Source organism: Antechinus flavipes, chromosome 4 (genome assembly GCF_016432865.1).
Source record: "Antechinus flavipes isolate AdamAnt ecotype Samford, QLD, Australia chromosome 4, AdamAnt_v2, whole genome shotgun sequence".
In the NCBI taxonomy this organism is placed as follows: Eukaryota; Metazoa; Chordata; class Mammalia; order Dasyuromorphia; family Dasyuridae; genus Antechinus; species Antechinus flavipes.
The window spans coordinates 431,050,674-431,070,927 of record NC_067401.1 but is presented as its reverse complement, the minus strand read 5'-3'; the positions used below and the strand labels follow the sequence as shown (position 1 = coordinate 431,070,927).

The 20,254-nt window shown below is 38.1% G+C and overlaps 1 protein-coding gene across 1 annotated transcript; it reads right to left on the bottom strand.

Moving 5' to 3' along the window:
• Positions 1 to 295: 295 nt before the first annotated feature.
• ALDH9A1 (aldehyde dehydrogenase 9 family member A1) lies at positions 296 to 19,202 on the bottom strand. The gene is made up of 11 exons (XM_051999100.1): positions 18,988 to 19,202; positions 17,003 to 17,148; positions 13,612 to 13,741; positions 12,449 to 12,583; positions 11,170 to 11,366; positions 10,081 to 10,221; positions 8,262 to 8,450; positions 5,925 to 6,012; positions 3,226 to 3,367; positions 1,795 to 1,907; positions 296 to 1,463 (listed from the first exon to the last, which is right to left on the bottom strand). Exons 1-11 carry the CDS (start codon positions 19,169 to 19,171, stop codon positions 1,369 to 1,371), a joined length of 1,560 nt encoding a protein of 519 aa, XP_051855060.1. The 5' UTR covers positions 19,172 to 19,202; the 3' UTR covers positions 296 to 1,368.
• Between the last annotated feature and the right edge of the window lie 1,052 nt (positions 19,203 to 20,254).

Sequence of the window (20,254 nt, the reverse complement as noted above, 5' to 3'; positions counted from 1 at the left end):
ACCTAATTCATTTCCATGGTGTGCAGAGGCAGGGACTTCAAGACCTTTCCTCCGGGAGGTGGGAGAAAAGTCAGGACCTTTCCCCTTACATTTTCAAAATGTTAAAACTGGGCAAAAAGAAGGCTGTCTGCCTCAACACATGGATTTCAGATCTGCTTGGAAATTTTATTTTTCTTGATGACCAGTCGCCAAGCTACTGATTAGATCAGAAGCTGAACTGAGACTTTTATACAAATAGAACAAAAACAAAAACAGGAAAATCAACGATTAGGGAAAAAAAAGGCTCATGAACAAGTTTCACAAAGAAGTAGGATTCTATTAGACTGTGATCACTTCTTTTATTACCATTACAAGAGGAAAACAAAGAACATTCAGCAGAGACCAGGAATGCCAAGAAAGCCAAGGAGGGCCATCTGTCCCATTAGCTCAATCTAAGCAGAAGGAACAGACTGTCTGCATGTCTTAAGAAGAGGAGCTTCTAGAATCATACTGAGCAGGGGATGATGTGATCTTGAATCAAACTGAGAGGGAGGAATGTGGGAACTGAGACAGAGAACAGCAAATTCATAGTTCTTATTGCATGCTCTCTTCTAAGGATAGATTCAATGAGGTCCTGAAATCATAAAATTTTTATTTCTTGCTTTTTTTTGCTCAGCACATATATTTAAATTCAGTTAAGCTAGATGTTCTTATAATGGGATTCTAAACGAGATTTGTTTGCTTCAGCTTAATCTGAATGGTTCACTCCTATAAAAACCTTTCTACTAAGGATTTGCCAGAAGATATCTCAAGAAGGAAGTCAAAGAAACTTCCATAATGGCTCAGGTAATAAGCAAAGTCTTTAATATGACTATGCTAAAAATTCTGGTCAATACTTCAATTTAATAATTCTATTAAGTAGGAGAGAAGACTATCTACTTTTTACAAAGATGACTTTCTCCAACAACAGGATGAGACTAGGATATTTATTAAAAGTAATCACCAAGCAAAATTATCATCTTAATAACTTTAAAACAGATTAGAGAGAAGCATCAAATACCACTGCTGGAGATAATCTGTTGAAGTCTTAGGCAATCCTGCTCTCCTAGAGAGAACTAAGAGTTGGCACTTTAGGGTCATGTTGAGATTCAGAGTGGGGAAAAAAACCCAGCTCTTTTGGTTAATCTGAAGAAAATGTTAGTACATGTTTTTAACAGGAAACCTGGGCTGGGGAAAAGATTGTCAGTCAATCCTCTCCTTCCAAAGGACCAGAATTCCAAAGGCCGAACAGGACCAAGTCTCAGTTTGTGTTCAGTCATGTTCGGTGTCAAGATGCTCATCTTGCGACTCCACCACATGATGCTGTTTTCACATTTTTGCCTCAACTCATCAGAATACAGACTCCACATCACCCATCTCAACGCAGATGGTCTTTAGTTGTGAATAATACTCAATTGTCACCCGGCCGTTCTCTCTGCCAAATCCTGAATGAAAGAAAGAAAGCCAAAGTGACTGAGAGTGAGATTATAATAAATGTGTTTTGACCAACAGTTATATAAAAGCAAGTAATGTTCTAAAAATTTTGTGAATATCACTAAGACTCTAAGCCTAAATTGGGGAAGATCTGATCACAATGGAAGTGATTCCATCAGCTGGAGAGAAAGCGTGTGTGTGTGTGTGTGTGTGTGTGTGTGTGTGTGTGTGTGATCAAGCACATATGCACACATTTCTGAGTTCTCCAGTACTGGGATGTTAAAAGCCTCAAGTGTCCCTAGGGTACCCCTCATTTTTCTCTTTTTTTCCCAGGTTCCTCACCTGACATCTTATAGCCACCAAAGGGCAACTCCACTGGGCTAACATTGTAATTGTTAATGTAGCACACTCCAGCTTGAAGCTCAGCCACCACTCGGTGAGCCCGCTGGATGTCCCTGCAGGGAAAAGAAACAATTATTTATTACTTTCAGAGATCAAAGTTTGCAAGCAACCAACAGGTTTCAAAGGTTATTCAGCCAGGAGAATGACTGAGTAAGAACCAATTATCACTTCCAAAATGGTTTTAAGACCTTTACCTTTGGTGCAGAGTAGATAGGGTTTGGGATTTTATGGGTTCACATCAAAAAGCTTCATAAAAATCAATGGTGGCTATCAAGATGTGCAAAGCATTTCTCTCCCTTTGTGAAATAAGGCCAACGTCTATAAAGCAGAGCAAAACCTGAGGCCTATAAACTCAACCAGCTCAAATCCCAGATCCCAAAAAGGGCTTCTTGGGATATTGTGGTCTCTATACATGCAGCTCAAAACCACAGCAATAATGGGGATTCTGCCTCATCTCAATGGGCAGAAGTTTGCATATCTCTAGATTATCAAATATACAACATAAAGTAGGAGAGGGCCATGGATGGCAAATAGCCTCTTCCTATTTCAGAACCTTCCTGCACCCATCTTTAAGTCCTCCCTCTCACTGCCCAGAGCCAAGCTGGAGTCAGATCCTGTCAATTCTACCTTCCTAACCTTGCTGACAGGTGTCCCTTTTCTCTTCTGACACTGTAGGGACCACTGCCCTTCTGGTCGCTCTTCCTGCCTCATCTTTCCCCACTCCAGTCCATCAGCTGCCAAAAAGAAGGTCTGATCTTGTTTAAATAACTCCTGTGATTCCCTATTACTTTAGGGACCAATTTTAAATCCTTTGTTTAGTGTTCTTGTTATAACATACTCCCTCCCTCTTTTCAGTCTCCTTATATACTGGCCTCCTGCCTATTGCTCACACAGGATGCTCTATCTTCTGACACCTTCTTCCTGTCTCCTACCTTCTTTGACTTCTTTCAAGTCCCACCTTGTACTTCAAAAAGCCTTTATTGGATCTTCTTCCCCTTAATTCTAGTGCCCTCCCTCTCATGATTAACTCCACCTTATCCTGTATATATCTTGTTTATGTACAGTATTGTTAAATTGTGAGCTACTGGAGAGCAGGGACTAGGCGTTTTGCCTTTCTTTGTATCCTAGTATGTAGTAGGTACTTAATGTCTGATCAAATGATACAATGTCAAAAAAAAAACCCTATCCTTGCTCTCATGTTTACTAAGAAAATCATTTTCACTTTGCAAAGTTCTAACACAAGGACTAAGCTCTTGGCTCCTACCGACAAGCCTGGGCCATGAAAAACAAAAAGAAATGGCAGAACAGCAGCACCTGGACAGAAATCCCAGCCCCACTCCTAGGGAACAGCTTCTGAAAAGTCAGGCACACCTGGTGAAGACACCGGCTGCCAGACCAAAGTTGGTGTCATTCGCTCTCTCGAGGACCTCTGCCTCTGTGTCAAAGGGCAAAATGGACATCACTGGTCCAAAGATCTCTTCCTTCACACAGGTCATGCCATCTTTGCAATTTCCTGTAAGCAAGAAAAGAAAAACAAAAACATACGTTAGGGAAGTAATAACTGGTCTTGATACATGAAATTATTTTTCTTGTCTAAATTGTTGCAAAAAGCCTTTATTCACCAGCCCTGAAGTCAGGAGGACCTGAGTTCAAATCTGATCTCAGTTACTTAACACTTTCTGGCTGTGTGATCCTGGGCAAGTCACTTATCCAATTGCCTCAACAACAACATAAAAAAAAAAAAAAGAAAGAAAGAAAGAAAAAGAAAAAAAGAAAAAGAAAGAAAAAAGCTTTATTTACAGGTACATGCTTCTTTACCTAACATGAAAATCCGAAATAAGTTTAATAAACATAAAACTGATAAATGAAGAGCTAGTTATTCACTTTATGATGAAATTGAATAGTTTCTTTACACTTAAGCTAACCTAATAGCATTACTGAATCCACATAGGCAGAAACATGAACAGTGATTTAGATCATGGCTTGGCAAACCACAGCAATTCTAGCCCACTTCTCGCTTTTGAGGAAAAAAAAATTCGTAGCTCAACTGCTATACAAAAGCAAGACTTGGCCCCAAATGAAGATTGCCAATTCCCAATTTAGATAGCAAGCTCCTTCACCAGACTTCTCAAACCAGTGGGCCTTTAATACAATCTACAGCACAAAAATTACAACTGTCTACAATGAAGATGCTGCAAGATAAGCACTAAATTAAGAGACTCTGCCAACTCAGGAGAAACAGTTAAATTATAATTAGTTTAGATCAAAAATGTTTTTGAAAATTTGTAATCAAAACAACAACTAATAACCACAATATTTAATTAACCAAAAGACTTCATTATCACCGATATTTAGCAGATGAATGAATGTTATATTATCAGACTGTTCTACCTCTATTGTGAATCTGTAGACCAATGATATGATAAAGAGGAATGAGGGAGATGAAACATGCTGCCCACCTCCAGATAGACTGTTTATGGACTCCAGAGTGAATATGGAGGCACATTTTTTAAAAGCTATAATGTAGGAATTTGTTTTAGATGATTATACATGTTTGTAAGGAGTTTCATTTTTCTTGTTTTCTCAATGAGGAGAACAAAAGGAAAGGGAGACAATTGAGACCTGTAAATAAAATAAAATTGAATTTTTAAAAAACTTTTAAGAGAAAGAAAAAAATGAGAACAAGACAGGAATCAAATACTCAAGGAGCAGGAAAGAAAAAGTGGTCCAATTCTTACCTAAAATTTAAGTCACTAGACCTTTAATCAGAAATAAAAATGACCTTCAATCACCTATGACTCTCAAGGGAATGGAGGCAGGTGAAGATTACGTCTATGTTAAGAACTTTTCTTAGCTCTGATTTCACAATTTTTAACCATACATTGAGAATTGTACTAAGATGAGGCCCATTTTCAAAGTTAAACTACATGTATAAAATGCCTGTGTCCTGGTCTTTATGCCAGGTTTCTTTAACCTTTCTTTCAAATATACATGCAAAAAATATGACTCCAGAATTTATTAAAAATTAGCTTGTTCTTATCATTAAGATAAAGTATACTAACCTATCATAAATTTTTATTAGATCCAGAAATACACAAAAGGCCATTAGTTAAGATTGTTTTATGTTGTGTAAGGGTACAAAATCAGTTGATTGTACTTAACTAAATAAGTAGAAGAAAATAAGTAGAAAAAAGAGGGGGGAGAAAGGGTCAGAATTGTCTTGCCAAGTTATGTTTTAATCTTCCAAAAGCACAAAATCAAAGCTCTTCTTCTCTGTACTTAAAGATAGCTAAATTGGATCCAGTGAAACTGCATTTTTCTATTACAGGACCTTCATGTCTTATTCTAGATACATTATTTAAAGTTTTCTTGTATTATTCTCCTTACTCCTACTTCTCAGGGTTGCTCTGAAAATCAAATGAGATAAAAACTGTAAAGCATTTATTAGTACTGTGCCTATAACAATAAATAAATATTACCTATTACTGCAATTATTATTACTCTTTAATTCATATAAATTGCTCTTAATTGAGGATGAAAACCCTTAAGGCAGGACCTGACAATCAATGCTGATTTCAACACATGTTAAACTGATAAAGCCATCTGTGGCCTCCATCTCTTGGTATAGAGGTGAAGGACTGTAGGAGAAGCAAGAGACATACATTTTCAAACAATACAAAATAATTCTTGGGATTTTCAAGAATATACCTGATTCTAGCACACATTACAACAATTTACTTTCCTTCATTTGTTACAAGGAGACCTTATTTTGAGATGGGTGTGGTGAATGGGGTGGAGAAAGAGGGATTAATGATAATGAGGCAAAGAGAAAAAGAAAAATTCCACTAACAAAAGCAATTAGAGAGCAGAAGAAAGTTCAGAAGACAGCAGACAAGCAAGGCAGTGTTGGGATTACCCTGTTCAATGTTCTATTTCTAAAACCAAGCCGTAAGAAACAGATTCACAGCTTCATTCGGAATCTTCATTTTTTTAATAGTTCTCCTTGTTTATGGTCATGCTCATGGAATTAGCTTCCATACAATTCCAGACGCAAGGGCAAAAGGACATACCTAGGACACAGGGTGTCATATAGTAGCCATCCTTTAGTTTGGGATCCTCTGGAACATACAAGTCTCCACCACACAACACCTTAGCACCCTACAAATAAAACCAATGTAGATTGTAGGTAAACACAAGTCCGCAAGTTAAAATTCTCCCAGGCATTTCCCAGTCATGCTGCCTGTGCTTAGCAGGGGAGGCCCAAAACACAAAGCTAAAGAGGAGCTCCTGGTCCTGTTCCACAGGACATATAGAAGAAAAGAGTTTTAAAAGTCACCAGGAGAGTTCATTGACCCTCCTTCTTCCCAATGACTCTCTCAAATACTTTCCTGGCTTCTCTTCCAGGTCTCAGCCCCAGCCCACAGACAGACAGTATTTCCAATTCCACTCTTCTCATTATGCCATATGGACATTTGGTAGTCCAAGCTCAAGAAAGAAACTGGGGTAGGACACACAGACCTGGGAGTCACCTATGGAAAGATCTAATGGAATCCACAGAAGCAGATGAGAACATCAAGGGAAGAGTGAATATCGAAAGAGAAGGGAGAGGAGCTACAGCAGAGACCAAAGAGCAGACATATAAGAGAGAAAATATGCACCTTACCCAGAAAGAAAAAAAAAAGTTTAAAAAATACACCTCTGCTATCAAATACCTTATTATCCTCATTTCAGAGATGAGAAAACTGTGACAGAAAGAAATGGAGGAACTTGTTCAGGGTCAGAAAACTACTAAGTATCTGAGTCTGGATTTGAACTCAGATCTTTCTGACTTCAAGCATGGTATTATACTGCACTCTTCAGTCTGCTGATGCATAATAAGACAGGAATCAAATAAAAGGCAAGGACCTGTTTCTGGCAAAATTATCATAGGAAGCATGGTTAGAACAAGTGATGACTTGGATTTTAATAATAGCATGTTTCCTCAGAAAAGTTAACCTATTAAGACCCTTCTATCATCGGCTCCTTAATTTCACATCAAAAGAAACCACACATGGGTAAAATTTCAGTCTTTCAACTAAATGGACTGTGAAGGAAACAAGAGGTCTTTTACAAACAAAACCATAAATGAGAAGTTTGGAGGCCTCGGTGCAAAGCTTTCAAATTATACAGGGTAATTAATGAACAGGACTCCTTCCAACACCACCAGCAGCAGGAAATTACATTACTGGAGGTAAAAAGAACATAGGCAGCATAGAGATGGATTTCCCTCAAAGGAATTCCCTCAAAAATGTATACATTCCCTCTCTGACCCTCTTGAGAAGATCACTACAAGGATGCATCCATCTCTCCATGCTAAACAGAGTCTACACCCCACCAAGTGGGTTTATAAATGACTACAATCCCAGGAATTCCTATCCTGTGTCCTGTAACCAGATATTCTCCACCTGCTCTTGAAATCATTCTACTTCTGAACACCTGTAATCCTTCTAGCATTTCCAAGTTCTGAGATAGCTGAATACAAAAGAATTACTTTTCTTAAACACAATTTTGAGTTACATATATTGTTAGAAAGTTTCCCCAACAAAGTTCTACAATCACTAAATCCTGTAGCTCAAACTTTTTGTATTTTGTGGAATTATGATTCTATCACTTAACATATTATCCATTCCTCCCAACTTCTGTCATCCCCAAGTCATCCCTAAGAATCAAAAACTCAATAAGTATTTATTAAGCATCAAAAGATACCAGGCAGTGTGCCAAGTGCTGGGGACAGAAAAAGGAATTTCTATGTCTTATTTTAACAAATTTACTTTAGAAATAGGGTAACAAGATACAGAAATGTCTAGGCAGTGTCTCATTCTTTAAAGAACAAAATGTAAGCACTGACAAACAAAGATGCCTAGAGAAGTCTTGCTGTCATAAACGTATATGATCAGAAATGTTAACTATCATATATTATTAGTCTGTCTGGAGCCACCGCCATCTAGCGGTAGCTCTCTGAAGTGCTAAGCCAGAAAATGGATTAGAACAGGATACCACGGACATGTACCTGGGTAGGAGCAGGGACTGTCAGGAAGATGGGACTCCACTATCTATGCCTGAAGGAAAAAGCCCAACACCCAGTTTTATTGCCTCTAAAAGTCATTTGAGGCAGAGACCCTGGGAAAGAAGTCAAAAAGTGAACAATAAGAAAAAATAAGATTTTTAAAAAGTGGGAGAAGTAATCAAAGATCTTGGAAGAAGAAAGCCTAAAGACTTTGAACATAAACAGATAAATAAACAGTATATGGTGAAGAACGCTTTACAGGTTAGACTAGTAGTAACCAGGTAAAAATAAGAATATAGAAGAATCAAATATTGTAATAACTGACAAGAAAAATGAAATCCACACTCTCCTTATTTCTTACCTCTTTCTTTGCCTGCTCAATGAACCCAAGGACATGTTGCAGATGTGATCGATTGATGAGGGGACCCATTCTTGTGTCTTCCTGAAGAGGGTCCCCTATCTTTATTTTTTTGGTTTGTTTTACTACTTCCTCTGTAAATTTATCCAGAATTTCTCTTTGCACAAATACTCTTGTGCCATTACAGCAAACCTGAGAGTGGGCAGAGAATAAAACCCAGAGCATAAACTGTACAAGAATTAAAAAACCTAAAATATGAAAAGCCTAAGAAGAAAAACAAGAGTTCTTGCTATCCCTGAGCATTTTTCAGTTTTAGGTAACATCTAACAAACGACATGGTCTTTTTTAGACATAAACTTATTCTACTGGATTTATGATTTGTCTGACTTAAGATGTTTATTTTAAAACCATCATTAGGTCATTACTATTCTACTATCTCATACTAGCCATTTTGAGTTGGGATTTTGGGGTTTTTTTAAATTATACTTTGTAGAAGAACATGGGATGTTGAGGGGCAAGAAGGAGGAGTTAGTATCAAAAAAAAAAAAGTTTACGAATCACTGATTTTTCTTCTCCCAAGAGAAATCATTTGGCCCAAATCTTACTTCTGTTCCTGTTCTAAGGAGAATCATTTTTTGAATAGAAAAGGCAAACAAAAAGGACCAAGGAGGGATGTCAAAATACAACATAGATAAGGAGAGAAAAGAGAACACCCAAATTTACTCAAACCTAGAAGTATGGCAAAGCCAGCAGATATGACTGCTGGGCTATTTTAAGTCAGCTTTGGAATCTCATGGTAAATGAGACAAGCAATACATGACAAGAGCAAATGTGCCAATTTTCACAAGAACGGAATCTGTGAAGTATGAGCCAGTGAGCCTGTTTTGATTCTAGCAAAGTTACTGAGTATATTATAGGGATGATTTGTCTAAAAAAAGATGAGGTGATCACAGTTACCCTCACTTCATCAAAAACAGCTCAGGTCAGATCAGGTCTTTTCCTGATCAGGCTACCAAAAATGAACAATGAGGGTGATGCTGGAGAGCTGAACAAAGAAAAGAACTGATTAAATAAAAATCTTCTCGTGCTACTTGTATGGATAAGATGGAAAAAAGTGAATTAGACAGTAGTATAACTATAACAGGTTTGTAACTAGCTGAACTTCATGACTTTAAGTCAATTTAGAAGTTCTGTAGTGGGGTTATCCTTGGCACTTTGCTATTTGACATTTTTATTAGTGACTTTGATAAAAAGCATAGATGGTATATTTATCAAATTTTCAGATGACACAAAACTAGGAGAGATAGTAAGAGACAATTGGGACTCAAAAAAATCTTGATACAATACAACAGATGCCTTCAAGTATATGAAGTACTGGGTTGTTGAAAGAAAATTAGATTTGTTCTTCTTCAAAGAAAGAACTTCAAGGCTTCAAAAGGCAGAAAAAGAAGCAAAGAAAAGAAAAAATTATAGTCATTCAGAAATGAAACAGGACAGGAGATCCTTCCTTCACTAGAGACCTTTTATCCAAGGCTAGATGACCACTTGGTATGAAGGTTGTAGAGAAATTCTAACTCTCCATAGGTGGGGACATATGGCTTCTGAATTCCTTTATATTTATGAGATACTTTCATTCTGTGACTTAATCCAATTAAAAATTAAGTACTTCACAATTATTTATCTCTAAAGTTAAAGCAAGTAAATAAACATCTGCTTCCTTCTCAGCTCCCCCAACAGGAGCTCAACTAATATACAACTGTCCTTCATATACAAGAGCCTTTTACTACTATTAGCATTCCTTTTCATAAAGGAAGATGCGTACCTCTCCTTGAGTAAGGAAGTTGGCCATCATTGCCCCCCTCACAGCATTCTCCATATCACAGTCTGAGAAGATGATAAGGGGAGATTTGCCTCCAAGCTCCAGGGTGACAGGTTTGACACCTTTAGAGGCCAGCTCCATGATCTAACACAGAGAACATTCACAGATGAAACAGTAATCACCTTATCTTCCTCCCTTTTTGGCCTCCTCCCACACATCATCTCCCATGAATATTGGTGATTAGTCCTTAAAGCCCACAATGCTCTGGAGCTCCTCCAATCCTTGGTGTCCTTCAAGACCCAGCCTAAGTCCCATCTTGTGCAGGAGTTCCCAAGTCCATTTACTGCTAAAGTCTTCCTTCTAAGATCCCTTCCCTTTACAATGCACACATCTTCTATCTAGTTATTTATATTTTGTCTCCCTTTCTGCTACCACTGGAACAGGAGCTCCTAGAGGGAAAAGACTCTAAGCACTTAATAAATGTTTGTTGACTAGCTGATTTGGGGATCTAAGCTCACTTAAAATATATTTTTCTCCACTGATGCTTAATACCAAATACTTATTAAATTTCGAAATTAGAGCAGAAAAAAAAAGACTACATTAATATGCATGAATGGCTAAAAAGGTCTTTTTACAATTACTAGGCATGAGATAGACTGGAGGTCAAAGCATATATTAAACTGGGGAGAAAAGAGGTTTATCTAAAAAAATACAGTTTAAAACTCTATCTTCTCAAGTCCCATATTTGAAGTAGTAAATCACTAAACAATACAGAGAAACAGTTACCCTCTGAAATATTAAACTCATCCTCTGACACATACAAATAGAAGGAGATAATGATTTCCACCTTAATTTTATGCTACATAAACATACCATTTTAACTGCCTGCAGTCTACTGACAGCCTACCTTAATACCATTTAGATAAGTCTAGACTTTCAATCAAAAACACACCTCCCCAGCACAAGCTAGGAAAAAAAATTAAAATCAGTGGGTAGGCATGTTAGAAAATCTGCTAAATTTGAGAGACCACAGCATCTAACTGATTAACATGGGAACCAGATCCCAGCTGCCCAAGCCCCCTTCTTAAGCACCTTCTTGCCAGTGGGCACACTCCCAGTGAAAGAAACTTTGGCCACATCGCGATGCTGGCATAGAAACTGGCCTGTGGCAGCCCCACCTTGCACCACGTTGAAGAGCCCAGGAGGCACCCCAGCCTCAGTATAGATTTCAGCCAACAGCAAAGTTGACACAGGTGTGAAGGGAGAAGGCTTAAAGACCATGGCATTTCCTGCATAGCAAAGAGAAGGATAGCTCTGGTTGGGAAAGATTAGCAGGGAATGTTAGAAAAGACTTACAGGTTAATTTCCTTTCCACTCATCTTTGTGCTAAAGAATACATTTCACTTTTCTTCCACACTGGCTCTTTCCATTTAGTGAATTCCCCTTTAAAGGACGACAGACACTTTCCCTATCAATTCATTTCACTAATCAATATCAATGTGAGGATATGGCTCAAAATAAGGGCATAAATCAATTAAAAGAATAAAATTTCAATAGACCTCCCCAATTATAATGTCCTAGATCTATTTCATACATTTCTCTAAAAAGAATTTAACTTCCTTCCCTCTAGATGATTATTTTTAAACCATCTGCCTACTCAATGCCTCTTGCTTTTTTCAACTTTATTCTTTGTCTTACCCCTCTGCAATCTGATTGGCTTTTGACCTTATCAGTCAATGGAAAGTACTGTCCAGGATTACCAACAATTTCTTAATTGTCAAATCCAACAGTCCTTTCTCAGTCTTTATTCTTCTTGACTCTTCTATAGCATTTAATGCTAGAACCCAACTAGCATTAGTTCTGGACATTCTCTCCCTAAAGTAGTCATGACACATAACTCATCCATCCTTGGCTCATTGCCTATGGATAAGTGTCCCCTAGCATACTGTACTAGGCCCTTTTCTCTTATCTCACTGTAATCTCTTCTGATGATCCTCATAAGCTCCTATGGGTTCAACTCTCATCTCTATGCAGAAGACTCCTAGATCTGTAAAACTAGCACCAGTCTCTCTCCTTAATTCTAGACCAACAGCAACAACTGCAGGTTCCATCAGTATACCAAACTCCAAATGTCTAAAGCAGAATTTATCTTTCCCCCCAGCTTTCTAACTCTCGGGCACCTTCACCACCTATTCAGTCCACATCTTTGGAATACTCTTCTACTTTCCTTTTCTTTCAACATACAGGGACTGGAGGCAAGTTTTTGGCACATGCACTAGGGCCTTCCTTTTCTGAGTTACATATAGCACGAATACATTCAATAAGAATTTATTGCCTTAACTTGAACAGGCTATAATGTCTACAACCTTACCACAAGCCAAAGCTGGGGCAGACTTCCAACTAGCAATCTGGAAAGGGTAGTTCCATGCTCCAATTCCTACACATACTCCAAGAGGTTCCCGTCTGGTATAGCCAAATGATCCACCAGGCAGCTGGATATGTTCACCTAAGGAGAAACACAGAAGGAAAGATACAATTCTATTCTCTTCTAAGAGACACAACTCCATTATCTCCAACAAATACCTCCTTGGTTAGACTGTCTCCTCGATGTTCTCCAAGCATAATAACATGCTTATGCCTGCCATCCTGTTGTCTTTCCCACTTACCCCTAATTCTCCACTTACTTTAATTCCCCCCCATCCTTCAAAATCTAGCTCAATTTTTACATCACCCATGAATCATTAATTCTCTGATAACTAGTCTACATGGATCTCTTTCATTCCTAACTAAACTTGATACTCTGTGTGAAGATGTATGTGTGTGTGTGTTTATATATATGCAATATACATATGTATATATGCACATATGTATAAATATGTGTGAATATATAAACCTATATACAGGTGTAAAAAACCCAAATATGCAAACACATACATATACCAGAGAGACAGAAAAAGAGAAGGTCAGAGAAATAGTTACATTCTGAAACTAAAAAAGTCATTTTTTTCCCTTTATTTCAAATATGTAAAATCTATCTTTTCAACAACATTGCAAACTTTTTGACAGCAGGAACTGTGATCCATACTACTTTTGTATCTTACATAGTGAGTAATCAATAATTTCCCAAATACTGGATCAGAATGGTAACAACTTAATCCTCATTCCAAAATCCAGCTAATTATCTCTTTTATTAAATAGAAGGAGTCACTGGAATATAAAGAATTATTCAATGAGAATAGAGTTGAAGCAGGGTTAGGATTCTCACACTAATTAGCAAAAGAATTAACACTTTCTTGGTCAGATGGCCCTAGTCAGTCAGTTAGAAAGTGTTCAGAGTGCAGAGGCCACTATACTAGATGCAAACATCTAAGAACTTTCAGACTTATGAGTCAGAGCACAGGAGACACCAATAATGAAATAACTAAACCAGGTAAGGGTTTCTCCAATGAGAGGTTAAAATCTTAACTCCCATTACAATAAAATTATCCTAGTTATGGCTGAAGACTCAGTGTGTCATTAACAATATGATCTTACCTCCCATGGAAGCAGCCAATCCTGCATAATATTCTAAGCACTGCCAAGAAGTATCAATATCTAATCGAGCCTCAAAGACAGATTTTCCATTGTTGATGGTTTCCACAGTCGCTATTTCATCCCTCCGTTCCTTCAAGTAATGAAGAAAAAACAGATTAAGGGCATGATACCTTCTGAGTGTATTCACTCTCAAACTATGCAAAATAAATAAGATGTCTAGTTCTTGCAATAAAAAAATTGTCCCTGGAAGAGAATGAAAAAAAAAAAAAAATGATACTAACTATGGGGAAAAACAGAAACACAACTATTATCCAATAGTAGTTCCCCCCACCAAATACTTGTAGAACTGATATCAAATTAAAGATTAATTTTAGGCTGTTAGGAAAAGAGGATTAGGGGAAATCTATTCATATCATACACATACACACACACCTATGACATCAGGGAAGTAATCCAATTCACTTACATATTGTGGTGTCACCTCCCTGATTGTGGTCCTCTTCAGAATAAAGGACAAACAACAACAACATATACCTATATCTACACACACACATATTTGCATGTGTATATGTAGGTAGGATATATATATGTGTGTGTGTGTGTGTGTGTATGCATATTTATTTACAATATATATATTTAATTAAATATATTTGATGAATATGTATACATATTCATTAAAAAAAACGTAGAGAATTTTTAAAAAATAATCTGGTACACAATTGCCATTGCAATATTCATAAATATCAATCCCTTGAATTCTATCCAAAGGAATTCAACAGACAGGAATTACAAAATAATTCTTCCATCAAACTTGGCCTATGATACTCATTTGGAGTCCTGGATTTGTCCAGTTCACATTCCACAGCTCCCCAAAGACATAAAGAAATACAAAAAAGGAAAGCAACAAAAATTATAACCTTTTAAAAAACAGGCCCTTCAAAAAAATGATAAAAAGAAAGTGATTTATCTGAAAAGAAAACCTTACTTCAATACCTTGGAATATAGACAGACACAGAACAACATAAAAGAAAGAGAGGACAGACAAACTGAAATAACAGAAATTAGGCAGTTCTCCATTGTCCTTTGGGAGTTTTATTGTAATTCTTGGGAAACTGTAGGATTTTTCTGACTTACAAGCAGATAACCTTATTCAATAACCCTAATATTAGTAAGTTATGTCTTTATTTTAGGGAGAAGCTTGGGGTTATTAGGACAGAAGCAATGAGCACAATGCCATTTGCAAACAAGAGCTTCTGGAGGATATCACAGAATCCCTCTGCCATTGGAATATATACTGGAGATGCTCCACAACAATGGCCAATGCCTTTGATGAGCATATACTCTCTTTTTTTTAGAATCTGTTTGTTCCAGAGTGTGAAACACAACATAGCATTCTCACTCTCTGTTGTTATTTGCTTGCAATGTGTTTTCTTTCTCGGTTTTTCTTTTCCTTCTTTCTTGATCTGATTTTTCTTGCACAACAAGATAACTGTATAAATATGTATACATACATTGGATCTAATATGTATTTCAACATATTTAACATGTATTGGACTATCTGCCAGCTGGGGAGAGGGTGGAGGGAAGAAGGGGAAAATTTGCCACAAAAGGTTATGCAAGGGTCAATGTCAGAAAAATTACCCATTCATATGCTTTGTAAGTAAAAAGCTTTAATAAAATTAAAAAAAAAAAAGAATTTATTTGTTCCTAATAGTGAACAGAGTATACTCTTCTATGACTGATCCTAATACTTTATTAGGAGCCTCTAAGAAGTTTTAATCTAGTAAATAAAATGTTGTTTTTTATAGTCAACAAATAGTAAGCACAATCTTATCTTATATTGGCCACATCTTTTAATCAACTATGAAACCACAATGATGCGGTCCATTGTATAACATCATTTATAATGGCCTGCTATCATACCCATATTAAGAATGTCCCTGATGTATATGTGGATTATTGTCTGAAAATTTTAATAAAGATGGAAAAGTTGTTACTAGTATTTTTGAAATTCTCTTAAAATTATCTGCTTCCTTTTTCTTCTACTGACTTTCATGTTCAAAGAAATCTTCCAATCCTGGTTTTTTTAGTTGTAATAAATGTAAATGGATGACTGCTATCAATTACTGAACCAACCATCAATGATCTTCCACTGTAAATGAACATGTTAGCATGATGGCTTATAAATACATCTATTTGGCAACAGTTAATCAACTGTATGAAATAGTAAAAATAAAGATTTTCCGAACCAATAATGTTTAGGACTAAATATCCCCAAATGGCTTGAATAAAATCTATAACATATAGAAAGACAAAGTAGCTAGGTGTAGGTATTCTGTTTTATTATAAAAGTACAAGAAGCAAAAGACTTAGGAGAAAAAGATTAATTGACTTTTTGACTTAAAGGTTATGAGACACTGGAATATTTCCCAGAAAAGGCTGGGAAGTTTCATTCTCTCAATTCTTTTTAAAACAAGTTTACAGCTGTCCTTTGGCACTGATTTAGGCCATTCTGCAGAGAGAATAGAGTCTTTGAGACTTCTTTCTATCCTTATGTTATCATTTCCTATGTTCTTTAGGAAAAGATCATTTAACTAAACAATCATAGTTATTAATAGATGTTTTGACATAAGACAACAAAAAGCACCTGAATGTTTCAGAGAGCTCCCTTCCATCCTCCCTGACAATTCAGAATGCTACTTACTACAGAATCAACAGGGATCTATTTCTTAAGACATAAAGCTTTCCAGACTTCACCTCCTAGAGGAAGCAAAATTCTCTACTACCATATACCCAAAAAGATTTCCAATCTTATATCTCAAAGGATTTACCCAGCTAAGTTTAGAGAAGTTCATTAATGTAATTACTACCAAGATGATGACAACTTTTGATCATGAAAAGTTGTGAAATCATTCTCACATCTATCAAGGGCTTTTAACCTGCATTTATAGCAAGTTTCTAAAGAAATCAGGGATTTTGAATACTATATAAAGCAAATTAAATTGAGTCCTTATTATCTAAATAGAGTAAAAACATATGAATAAAAATATATATACAGATTCTTGAAGACAATAAATAGGCCAGAAAAAGTTAGGAGGGTCACTTAAGTTTCAGTGGAATTAAGAGGCAAGGAGGAAAGAGCATAAAACAAGATAAAAAGTGAACAAACTACAACATGAATTACTGTCAAGCAAAGATAAACCAAGTATAAAGACCCATTTACAGCCCTATATGATCAGCTGAGCTAAGTAAATAGAACTTCCTCCCAAACTAAATTACATATCATGTAGTTTTACATTAAGCCCAGGCATCATAAAAAACCAACTGAACAGTTCAAGGGTAACTTTCCAAAAGGGGAAGAGTCCTATAAAAAGGAATAAAACCAACACACTCTAATTATCCTGGCAGCCTCCAGAAGAATTCGGGAACGTTCCATGCCTGATTTTTTCCTCCATATTTTAAAAGCAGCTTTTGCACTCTGAACTGCCAAATCTACTTCCTTCTCTCCGGAGCAAAGGAAAGTAGCTATTACTCGGCCTAAAATGGGAATAAAAAGAAGATATATTTCCAATATAAACACTTATGCAGGCAATGTAGTTAGGAATGTTCAGTGGATAAAACACTAGGCCTGAAGTCAGGAATACTTGAATTTAATGCAGCCTCAGACACTCTGCGATCCTAGGCAAGCCATTTCACCTCTGTCTCACTTTCTTTAACTGTAAAGTCAGCATCTATCTCCCAGAGTTATTATGAGATTCAAATGAAATATTTATTTTACATTTATTATATTATGTAAAAAGCCTGACATGGTAGGTGTTTAATAAACACTTATTACTTTCATTTCCCTACCTTCACCAGTTTCAACACCATCAAAACAAAGGATAGTTTGTGTGGAAGACAATAATTAATCCCACCCTTTGGAGCAAGAGTATCAACCTCAAATATAAAGAGTACATAATATACAGACTACATATTAATTACATATTAACATTATCTCTTTCATTATATTTTATTTATTTGGCTACCTATTTCCCAATTACATCTTAATTTTTCCCAATTTTTAATTATTTTAAATATTTCCCAATTATATTTGGTCCTCAGCAAGTCAGTTTGACACCTGTGTTTTATAGCACGGAGTTTCTTAGATGACCTCATCAGCAGGCTTGTTGGATTTTTCTGATCTCAGAGAAGGTTTCTTAACCTCTCAAAACTCACTTCTGGCCAGTTCTGCCATTTACACTTTCTACTGAGTCACTTACTCCACTAAATTGGTATTAAGATCACTGCTAGATCAGGCTAATTAGGCTATCAGTCTCACTTAAACTTTGCATCTCCCTTCTGGGGCAGCAAAACTCTAAATTGAGCAAACAGTAATTTAAAAAGGATTTTAAAAAATCGATTTCCAATAACTATTGCACAATCCCCGAGGCAAAGAAATCCTTCTAGGGAGGACAAAATGTGGGACTTCACAGAATGGTTGTGAGAATCCCAGATAATTATGCTTATAAGTCTCTACTACAACTTCTAAAATGTCCTTCGGCTCTCCAAATGTGATTACCGGTGCAACGTCTTGTAAACCTTAAAGTCCCGTGTAGAAAACAGCTGTGGCAAAATTTACTTTAGGCTTCTCCCTTCCTAACCAGGACCAAGGAAAGAACTCCGTCCCCCACCCCCTTTTCTACCCTCTGCGGAGTCCAAAGATCTGGCCGCGGGGGAAAAAAAAAGCTTCTGGCTCATTCTCCTATCCTCATCCCTCCTCCCTCCTCGAGGACCTCCTTCCATGGTGGTTTCGGACTTGGTACCCGGGGAAGGCACCTAGAACGCAGGGTGTGAAAAAGCACGGCGCCTGCAATCAACAGAACCAGAGTTTAAATCTAGCCTCGGACACTTATTGGCTGCATTTAATCATTTAATTCTGTGCCCCAGGGTCTTTATCTGAAAAGGGGAGTGTCTGACATTAAGTGACATCCACCTCCCAGGGCAATGGCGAAGATCAAGAGGGTCGCACAGTAACGCGCGCAGGGCGCTAGCCCTTATACGTTATCTATCACACGCTGCCTAGGATTACTATGGTCCCAGGTGGTCGCGAGCATCGCAGGGGACCATGCCCACTGTTCCAAGGGACCCTGCTTCTCTGGCAGAATATGGGTGTCTCAGGACCTTCTCTTCATTTCAGAGATGGGGAAATTGAGGCCAGAAGTCTAGATTTAGCTAAAATTTGAGAAATTGTATCTCCTATTCCATGCACCCCCCTCCCGCTTCGTTCTTTCCCTTCCTCTCCATCTTCCTCCCCTCCCCCTTCTCCCATGTCTCTCCACTCCCCCTCCCGCTTCGAGCCCTCGCCCGCCCCCCGCCCGTCCCCCTCCTGCCAGTCACCCGTGGCCGGCTCGTAAGCCTTCTCGGTGCCGGAGTCGTCGGCGGGCTGCACTCGGCTCCCGCCTCGGTAATTGAGGGGCTGCGAGACCGTGAAACTGCCGGTATGCATAGCGGCGCAACCGCGGGGCAGGAGCACTCGGACAAGGGCCGCGGCGACAGCTGGGCCTGCTCGGAGGAACAACATGGGGGGCGGCGGAGGGAAGGGGAGGGTCACTCCCGGGCGTCGGAAGAAGAGGGGCGGTGAAAGAGGCGGGGCCATGGCAAACCCCGCCCCCTAGGGCCTCTTACCAAACTGTCGGCAGACTCGGCCCCCGCGGCGCCGAGAGCGTGGCGTTCAGTTTCCGTGCTGGATCCCGCACCCTGGAGAGTCGCAGAACTCCGCGGAGGGACTCGGTTGTCGCTTTGGTGGGGGTGTAGGAAACCTACAAGGGCTGTCTGTTGTTTTAGGCCGGAGTCAGTTAAAAATGTACTGGTGTGGCCCAGGGAAGGAAGGAGGGAGGGAGGGAAGGAAAGAGGGAGGAAAGGAAGGGAAAATCTTTTAAATACCCTGTTTTCATCGAAGATTTCTGTTGAAAATCAGATGGAGCAGTCCCATGATCTTTGGGGTGCAACTCAACGTCATTTCTGATTTTGAACCATTTGACGTAGAGAACTTTGGAGTGGCTGCAGTCCCTCCAGAAGCAAGGACCAGATTTCGTGACTCCTGGGGCTGTTTTTTCAGGGACTGGCTAGAAACATAAGTACACCTCGGTGATCTTTTCTCTCTTGAAAAATACTTCTCTTTGAGAGAAGAAACAGAAACAAACAAACAAAAAAAAAAAAGTTGAGTAATTGTCTTTTCTCCAGTCATTATCATGCCAATTCACACCAAGCAATGAATCTATCCTTTTTTAAATCTTCCTTAATCCCAACATTCTTTAAAAAAAAAAAAAAAAAAAAAAAACCGTACTTTTTGTTGATCTCAGCATCCCTCTCCAAGCTCAGCTCAGGTAGCATTCCTGACACTATTCTTACATGCTCATGCCATCCATGCCTTTGCTTCATGTCCTTGCTTCAATTTTATGGATGTTTTTAAAATCAGGGTTGGTTGTTGACTTCCTTGTCCATCATCCATATCAACTAACATTTGAAGTCAACATGCATTTATTAAGCACCGTCAATAGATCTGGTACTGTGCTTGGCACCAGGAATTCAAAGAAAGTGAGAGAAAAAGCAGTCTTTCCTCTTTGGGAACTCACATTCAGTCCAAAGGGGAAGACGACCTGCA

Coding starts and splice junctions, on each gene's coding strand:
- ALDH9A1 (XM_051999100.1), bottom strand. CDS start 19,171: ATGTTGTTCCTCCGAGCAGGCCCAGCTGTCGCCGCGGCCCTTGTCCGA. Junction 6,013..8,261: donor TTGAGCAGGCAAAGAAAGAG/GTAAGAAATAAG, acceptor TTTTATTTGTAG/GGTGCTAAGGTGTTGTGTGG. Junction 3,368..5,924: donor TATGACACCCTGTGTCCTAG/GTATGTCCTTTT, acceptor TCTTGCTTACAG/GAAATTGCAAAGATGGCATG.